General features: G+C 41.4%; 1 protein-coding gene across 1 annotated transcript in view; it reads right to left on the bottom strand.

Annotated features, from left to right (window-relative positions):
- TARS1 (threonyl-tRNA synthetase 1) overlaps positions 1-7,770 on the bottom strand; it is a 24,347-nt gene extending 16,577 nt beyond the window's left edge. Inside the window, exons 1-3 of the mRNA XM_006148503.3 lie at positions 7,457-7,770; positions 6,047-6,124; positions 3,518-3,708 (exon numbers count right to left, since the gene is read on the bottom strand). Coding sequence (XP_006148565.1) covers positions 3,518-3,708; positions 6,047-6,124; positions 7,457-7,513 — 326 coding nt within the window. The 5' untranslated portion in view covers positions 7,514-7,770. The remainder of the gene's footprint in view (positions 1-3,517; positions 3,709-6,046; positions 6,125-7,456) is intronic.
- Between the last annotated feature and the right edge of the window lie 1,515 nt (positions 7,771-9,285).

Below are 9,285 nucleotides of genomic sequence, written 5' to 3'. Positions count from 1 at the left end.
TAATAGCAAAAAAAAAAAAAAAAAACTCTCCAAAAAAAAAAGGATTAGGAGAGAAGAACAAACAGAAGGTAAACGATAAATTCCTATTTCAATTTCAGTGCTCCCTGACTTTCCTATTGATGGTATTCAAAGTTTTGTATCCTCTTCAGATTAGATGGAGCCAGTAAATGAATACAATACATGCACTTTGCAAAACGTAACATTGACTTGGCAGAAACATCTATCTTATATTACTTTAAAACAGTTTTCGAAAGACTCAAGAACCTTTTTTGAGGAGGAAAATTACTTTTATGGTCCAAAATGGTATCCCATAAGACATAAGTGATAGAGGTACTTTGAAAATGTAAATTACACACAGACCATACTGGATCATTCCAATTTTTCAAAGAAGGGATAAAATAGTCTATACTTTCAAGAATATCAAAGAAAAACCTTTTGACGCAAACAGAGTACACTTTCTTTGTTCTTCCTTTTCATATTCATCGCTAATCATCTGAACCTTTAAATCATGTTACTCATGCTAAAATTTTTCACAGAACAACAAAAAGTTATTCTGAACTTTAATAAAATAGTCATAAAGAGCCCTTAAAACATATAGGTGACTATACTCCATAGCTAAAGTCCATCAACATTCTATGTAATTCAACTTAGAATTTTACAGCTCTCAGGACCAGCGGTTGGCGTAATGGCTATGTTGCTGGATTCCCATGTACTCTACTGTGGTTCGAGTCCAGGACCTGGTGGCTTTAACTCATTCCGGGCACATGTGCGTGCATGCCAAAGATCCTGAGAGGAGAACAGAGGGGAAGGGATTGCAGCATGGCCATCCCCCCTGGGGAGGTGATTTCTAGCTTTCTGTCTCTCTTGTCTCTCTGGCAAGTGCATGTTCCCTATAGCAAAAACTTCTCCAAGAAAAAGAATTGTACAGTTCTCACAAAAAAATATTTTCAGTTTATGTGATAAATTAGAATGTAATCTAGAGTATAACTGTGTAGCATGTGGTAGAAAGAAAAGTTTCTGCACTATTAGGAACTTGAATTTCAAGGTCATGGGTACAATCTATTTGTGCAACAATGGAGAAATCTCTTATCAACCTGAACTTCATAATTACCTCTTAAAAGGAAAAAAAAAAGGTTGAATGACATTTAAAGGTTTATCGAGTTCTCTATGATCTCCCATGAAAGCTTGCTTGCTATTACAATTTTCTTACTTCCTGTTGAGTAAGGTATAAATACTAAAAGGTACACATACTTGTCAAATTAACTGAAATACTCCGGTAACTCTGTAATATAAAATACTAACCAAAGTCTGTGGCATACAAAAGGCTCAAGGCTTGTGGACCTAACTGCTTCTGCTCCCACCAGCTGCTTAATGGGCTCACACAGAATCAACAGTACAGTTCCCAGAGTGGTTTATGTGCTTGTTATTTTAAGTCTCAAGTTCAGCAATATGACGGTGGTAATCAACCATTCTTGACAGTTCATATGTTGACTTAATGTAGTCCAACCCAACACAATACGTAGCTATGATACGAAGTCTAAAAAATATCAATAATTCCATAACAGGAAATGATAGTTCCTATAAAAACTAGGTTGAATATCTGAGAAGGTTTGATAAAGGCAAGTCACAAAAAATATGGTCAACCTGGGTATGGCTGAAACAACTATTGGGTTGTTGGAAAAGTCGTGATGCATTTTTGCATTAAAAAAATCATCAACAGGGACCGGCAGGTGGCATGGTTGAGGTGCTAGATTCCCACATGGCTGACCACGGTTCTAGTCCTGGCCCTAGCAGTTTGCTTTCTCACTCTCCCTTTCTCTGTCTGTATCTTTCTGGTCAAAGTAGAATAATGATAATAAATAAAATTACAAATAAATAAATCTTTAAAAAAAATCATCAACAAATATGACTTTTCCGACAACCCAATACTTTAAATATGGAAAAGCCAGTCCCATGGCCTAGTGGACAGGGAGCTGGGAGCTGGATCCCACCTGACCTATCAGTTAGCCCTGTCAACTTGGAAAAACGTATCAGGCATGTGTACATGTGTGGCCAAAATTCAGATGGAGAAATGGATAACGGATGATGGTGTGACTACACCCACTGGGGATGCTTCGCTCTCCCTCTCTCCTTCTCTCTCTCTCCCTGCTGGCAAATGCTCATGCCCTCTGACAAGTAAAAATAATCTGGAAGGATTCTGCACTCAGACTTGTTTCGAAGTATGATAAGACAATGTAAGAACCCAAATTAACACTCTACTCCCAAAAGCTTAGCCTTACATATACAAAATTAGTGAATGTACACAAGAGTGCTTCAAAAAGATAATAGAAAATGCATATTACAAAAAAGATGTATGAATTTCAATACATTTTGTACCAAAAAAAGACCTATACTTTTATTCACTATTCCACTAACTGCTTAAAGTTCCATTGTATGTATATATTTCAAGTTAAAATGGTTAAGAAAAAGGTCGACAAATTTTATCTGTGAAGATCCTCATAAACACTTTAGACTTTGCAGACCACACATGGTATCTTTGGAAAACTGCTTCTTAGTTGTTCTATTTTTTCAACCACTTAAATGTGTAAGAACAGTTCTGAGCTTTCAGACCTTACCAATACAGTTTCTGACCGCAGTTTGCCAGCATTTGGTTTAAGAGCTATGTATCAATTTAAGTTTGCCCAACTTTAACACTGTCTGATAAACCGACCAACTATTGCTGCTAATCTTATCAGATAAAAAAAAGCCTTTGCTCAAGCCAGCAGGTGACACGGCGGTTAAGGCATCTGGACCCTACATGGCCAACTGCATGGTTTGTTTTGGTCCTGACAGCTTGAGAACTATACTGAACATGTGTGTATACGTGCCCAAAGTTCCAATAGGAGAATGGAGGAGAAGAAATTGCAACCTGCAACCTGGCCATCTCCCCTAGGGGATGATTTTTCACTTCTCTCTCTGCAGCGAGCACATGTGTCCTACAACAAACTTAAAAAAAAAAGAAAAGAAAGAAAGGAAGCCTTTGCTCTATCACAAAGCATGGGTCTCAGTTACCTGAAATAACTTCCCAGCCAACAAATTCTAAGATTATACATGGTCCTTCTTTGGGTTTATAAAGTCCATTTTTTTATGTGGGTCTTTATCAGTTTCTTCATTTTCCTATGTGAGACATCTATCTTCACTTTTAACTTCAAAACTGAGACATTTAAGTTAAAGTTAATGAGACACTATCTACTTGGTTTTGTGATTTATGATCTAAGTAGAAGGACTAATGAAATCCTTCGAAAAAAAAAAAAACAAAGCATACACTTTCAAGAAATTAATATTAAGTTATAAATATAACAAACATAACTCAGGTATAAAGCACCACATCACTTTAATTTGAAAAATCTCACATAAGGAAAACATTTAAAACATGGAACAGTAATATAACATTATATGAACAAAACCTGTCACGGTAAGAAAACAAAATTTGGTTAAGTTACACACTCTAAAAGGTTGCAATAGGTGTAGCGCATACCTAATTCCGCAAGCAATTTGATACGGCGTGGTTTTCCAGGATTCCGCATGGACCTGTTTACCATCAGGCAGCATGACTTTAATGGGCTTGCTATCTTTTTCAGCTTTCTCTGCCAAAATGGAATCATGCTCTGCTTTTAGTTTATTATACATCTCAAGACGTGTATTAATATATTCAGGCCAGGGATTCAACTGTAAGGCAACAAATGAGAAAGTAAATAATCAGTAAACATTTGCTTTCATTTTTTAGAAAAGAGAAATAATGAAGTAAGACATTGCAAAAGCCCATGATTACTGATTGATTGTGGTAAACGGACTGCCTTAACCACCAGGCATTACTTTAATCTGGTTCTGAATGAAGGTAAAGGAAAGAATAAAATGCCCACTTCTTACAATGTTACATTAAAGAAATAGAAAAGCATAAATAACATAAACATCTGGATTACCAACAACTGATAACCATCACCATCTTGCAAACTATTATTATTTGCACCAAGTGTTTTTATTTCTTTCTTTTAGGATGCCTTTCCAAGGTCCTTCCTAACTAAATGATCTTACAAGTACAGTTATAAACAATACTGGAAATAAAACCAAGTGACTGGTCTTCCCATTTTATATTAAAATGTGTTATATTTTCAACTTGTTGGGACACAGCTTGTTAGAATAGTTAAGTTTCTCATGTCAAATAGTACTTTTCTTTTTATTCTTTTATATACACTTTCCTTTTCATTTCAGTCACCTCTTCTTGGCTTTCATCTTTTGAAATGCAAGTCCCTAACACCTTTATAATTCCCTCCTACAGCAATCTTTCTCTTCCTGTAGTCATTTTAATCATTCTTTGTGAGCTTTGGGAACATATCAAATTATCATAGTGGTCCCTAACTCTCTACAGGGAAGCACCCATGAATTAACTAAGAGGTCAGAGCCTGTTATCTACAACCCAAATCTGAACCCTCCAGCTCAAAGCACACTAGCCAGTCCGACCTGCTCAAGACCATCAGTGCAGCTCTACCCACCCACTGGCCCTCTGTACAGCAGTTTCTCTCCATGTCTTCCTGGCACTTCCCAACCAGAAGAACTAAGGGTAAAATTAAATTCACTTAGCATTCATTGAGCAGATACTCTGTGACAGGTCTGGGAATGAGAGGTGAGTAAGACCTACACATAGTCCTTAGAGAGGAAAAAGAGAGACAGGTAAATAAATGATGGTTCAAGTCTTGGTTCCAGTACCTTGAAAAACACACTAAACGTGTGTGTGTGTGTGCATACCCCAAATCCTGTTAAGATGAAGAAATGGAGAAAAGATTGCAGCATGCCCTGTTGGGGAGGGGGACTGCTTTCTCCCACTCCCCCATATCACTCTCTCTGGTGAGTGGAAGTGCATTCTAACAAAAAATTAAAATAAACTCCATTCAAAAGAGCCTTCAAGTTATACCCTGGGTTACCCATTTCCAGGCTAATTCTCAGGTTGTGACAGAACAGTATGTGCAACTGTACTGAAAGTATAATAAAGAAATTAAGGAACACATGCATTTTTCTATTTACCTGAAAACTTGAAAGATTATAACCAACAACTTCCCCTACAATTACAGTGGGGAATTACAGGAGGTTGACTGAACCTAAGAGAAAAGATCATAAGGCTCTAAGCAGTACCACACTTGATCACCTACACACTTACTAGTAAGTAAATGGATGCTTAAATTCCACTATAAATTCAGCAACTGCAGCATTTATTGAAAAATGGCTCTTCAAAGCCAGTTTATGCTCCTAGATTATACTCCTAAGGAGCCTGTTCCTTTGTGCTTCTGTCCTCTGGTAGTTTTCTAAAGAGTCTCCAATAAAATGGGCACAATAAAACGGCCACAATGACTAAAGCAAAAAGTGAAGCAAAGCTCACACCAGTTCAACTCCAGAAATAAAGCAGAAAGACAAGCTTAACTGCCTCCTAAAACAAAACACATAGGAACCAGGTGGATTCTGGGCTGGTTTTTGATATGCCAAGTCCTTGTAGGAGTGAGCTGAGGAAACTGAAAGTATTTTCTCCAGAGCTGAGAAGCCTCAAGGGGATTGGTCTTGACTTAATGTCACCCGAGGCATGTCCTGTGGAAACCATGAGAAGGAGGTGGAGGACCTGGGCTTCCTTTGGTTTGCTATATTTGGTCTCGTATGAAAAAACAAGCCTCTACCCTTGCACATCTTCCTTAGTGAAATGACCACACAGCTAGCATGCAGTCTGGCAAATAAAGACCATCAGTCCCTCCAATTTTTGTTCTCTGGTTTTTATTTCTAACCCCATAATCAGAGTATCTTACAATTATATTTGTTTTCCTTTTGCAATAAAAAAATAACTGCACCTTTCTTCCCCTCTCTGACTACCCTTTCCTAATTTTTCTACCTGACTTTCCCATCTAATGCCATCTTATGACCCCGTACAAACCATTAGAGTCCTTACACACAGAGAAAGTGTGAGACCCTTCCCAGGCGCTTCCCAACCTCTGACAGAAGAGCCCTCCGCAGTGGTGACTTTTACCTCTGCTCGGCCTCCATCTCCAGATCCTTCTTTGTTCTTCTTCTTGCCTTCCTTTTGCTTCTCCTGACTGGTGTCTACCTAAATAAGTAAAAAAAAGAAATGGAGGTTTTATATTTTGACCTAATTTGACCATTCTCCCATGAGGTCCCCAGACAAATTTTGAGAATATACTTTTAGCACCTGTTAAAAAACATGGAAATTTGACTTTGAAAGATTACGGAATGTCACCAGTGGCAAAGACAACAACTCACAATATAGACGAATCATAATGAAGTAGAGAGGAGTAACTGACAACATGCAATTCCCCAAATTTCATTTAACAATCTCCCCCAAGTAATTCCCACAACGTTCATCTCGAATTTATGTTGACAATATGCTAAATAGATAGCCATAAAGAGGCATGGATTTACTCTGTAAGAAAGTGAAAGTTTTAATGGACTAAGTGCTGTATTGAGAACGAGGGGGATTTCTGTTAAGCTTTTGTATGTTTGTGATCTTTCAGAGCAGGAAGCCCTGCTCTGACTGCTTTACTAATTATCTTATTCTCATAAACTCAATTTCAGAGAGTCCTCCCAGTTAGGTGCTTCCTCTTTTCTACTCCCACAGGCCAACCACAGGGCATCAACAGTTTACCTGCCTCCTACACACCAAAGCTGTGAGGTCTTCAAAGGCAGGGACGGGACCTATTCATCCTCCTACCTAAATCGCCCAGCTCAGTGCTAGGGGGAATGAACTCTTAAAACGTTAGTTGATTTTGTAAAATATTCAATCTGGCAATGAAAGTGACCTGGGAGCTGCCTTTAAACACCGGATGACAGCAAAAGAGTTCTGAGGCAAAATAGTCAGCATGCTAGAATGTGTCAAGGCATACCTCCAGCACCGGGCAGGTGGAGAAAGGGCATCATTTCTCTGAAGTTTGTCATTTTTGGATCATCTGGCCTCCACCATTTATTTATAAACCCCCCAAACTTGGGCAATAGGTTTTCCCTTCCTTAAAATGGAGCTCTTTACACCCAAAGGGTTTTAGGATGAAATAAGATTCCGGGGCATTATCTTCCCAAGTGAGTAAAAACACAAGTCTAGGGGTCCCTGGTCCTAGATCCTAATTCTGTCTCGGCTTAGAATGAAATACGGGGCTCGGAGCTCCATTCACTCAAAGTCTTAGTTTAATTATTGGGGGGAGGGAGGGAACGGGTGGGAGTGAGAACCCAGAGATGAATGCAAGACCCCACCCTACTTTATGAAGGGGCCATTCCTGCCCAAGGGGTTGGAGACTGGGGGTGATTGTCTCGTCCAGGAGCTCCAACGTCCCTTCTGGGTTCCTCTGCCCGACAGAGCCTGGCTGGGGCTGCTTGCCTCTTCCCCTCCGGGCGCTAGCATCGAGCAGAGAGTCCCACTAAGTTTACTCACCGGCTTCTCCTCGCCTCCCATGCTTCCTAGACCGCCGCTGTTGTTCTCCACGGACATCAGCGAACCGCCACGAGGCGGCAGAACCGGGAAACGGTAGCCTAAAAGAAAGGTGAGCCGAGGCAGGTCACAAGTGGGCCAGAGCACCGCTAACGCTGCACCTGCGGATCGTGGCCCCGGACCCACCAGCTGATGCAATCTTAAAGCGCCCAAGCCCCGCCCCCAGCCTGGCGCCGGGACACGCAGCCAATTGAAAACAATAAAAGGCGGGCTCTCGCGGCCCAACACCAATGGAAGCGTCGTTGAGTAAAAGCCCTTCTAGGAAACCGAGGCGCGGATAAGAAGACGAAACTGCAAGCGCCAGCGCCACGGTCCGCTGGCTGGGATCCCGCCCCGAGCCCAGTAGTGCGTAAGGCGCGTGCGTCCTTTCCGAGCTGACTTTCCGCGGCGCAGTTAGGGACCTTTCCGGCCACCGTAGCGAGTGGGAGGGCGGGGTGCTGCGGGGAATCTTTGGCAATGCGTGTCGGTCCCTAGCAGTGGGACGACTCTACGGGTCTGGGTTTGGAGCTGGCATTTGACTCCCCAGGATCCCAGTCTGTGGCGGCGAATCTGACTTTCTTCGTGGCAATCCAACTTCCCCAAACGCGAGCCCTGGTGATCGGGGACGAGCGACTTTCTGGAATATTTTTTAATGCATCAGGGATCATTTCTTATGGACCATCAAAATACAGTAAAACTTTCACTTAATGAAATAACCACGCTGACTGCACGGATTCTGACGCACAGTGTTGGGAATCGAATTATTTTACTAGCCGATTTTAAACAGTCGCTGACTTAGAATCAAAGCGCAATGAGCACCTTCTGTACTCTGTCCCACGTTGGATGAAGTTTACTCTGTAAATACCAGTCCTCGTCTTAGCTCAGCCACCCTCATCGTCGTGCCTTCCACGAAGGACACGACTCCTAACCCAGCGTCTGCATCCACTTTTTAAATGCAAATATCACGGACCATCGCCTTGAAACTTCGGTGTCCTTCGTTGCATTTAGGATAAAGATACTCAGGCTTTACGACTTCTTTAGGCTCCTGATATCCAACTTTTCCCCCTTTTCTTGTTCCCTCACCGTCCACTGAACTCTGCCCTTTTTTGTTTGTTTGTTTGACACCTTCTTCTTTGCAGGACTCAAAAAACATTTACTCGGGACCAGCAGTTAGCGTAATGGCTAATGGCTATGTCTCTGGACTCCCACGGAGTCGACAGCGGTTCGCGCCCGGTGGCTTAAAACACGCCGGGCGCATGCGTGCGTGCCCAAGATCCCAAGAGGAGAATGGAGGAGAAGGGATTGTGGCATGGCCATCCCCCCTGGGGGGTGATTTCTTGCTTTCTGTCTCTCTCTGGCTGTCTGGCGAGCGCATGCGCCCTATAGCAAAAACCTCTCCAAAAAAACCCCACCAAATATTTATTTAGAGAAATCACTACTTGTCACTCTGAGGTTGCAACAGGTCTCCCAGTCACCTGTCCGTAGCTTCATGCAGGTCTCTTGGTAGTACATCAGTTGGAGTATACAATTAATAACATTTGTATCTCCTAGACTGAAAATAAGTACAACTTATTTTCCCCAGCCTTGGAAACGCAGTAAGCCTTCTATCACACAGCAGGTGTTCCACAAATGTTAACGAGTGTTAAGATAAACTTTGCTTGAAAAACGTACCTCTTAATTTTATGAGGGGGTGTTCAAAAAGTTCATGCAAATGTTTATTATGAAAAAACTGTGCATGCACTTAGATCTGAATTCCTGGATTTGGAGGCCAGACCGTGCCACAACAGGAAAAC

The sequence above is a fragment of the Tupaia chinensis genome, unplaced genomic scaffold (assembly GCF_000334495.1).
Source record: "Tupaia chinensis unplaced genomic scaffold, TupChi_1.0 Scaffold000237_1, whole genome shotgun sequence".
NCBI lineage: Eukaryota > Metazoa > Chordata > Mammalia > Scandentia > Tupaiidae > Tupaia > Tupaia belangeri.
Note: the sequence above shows the minus strand (reverse complement) of the source record. Positions and strands in the feature narration are given on the sequence as shown.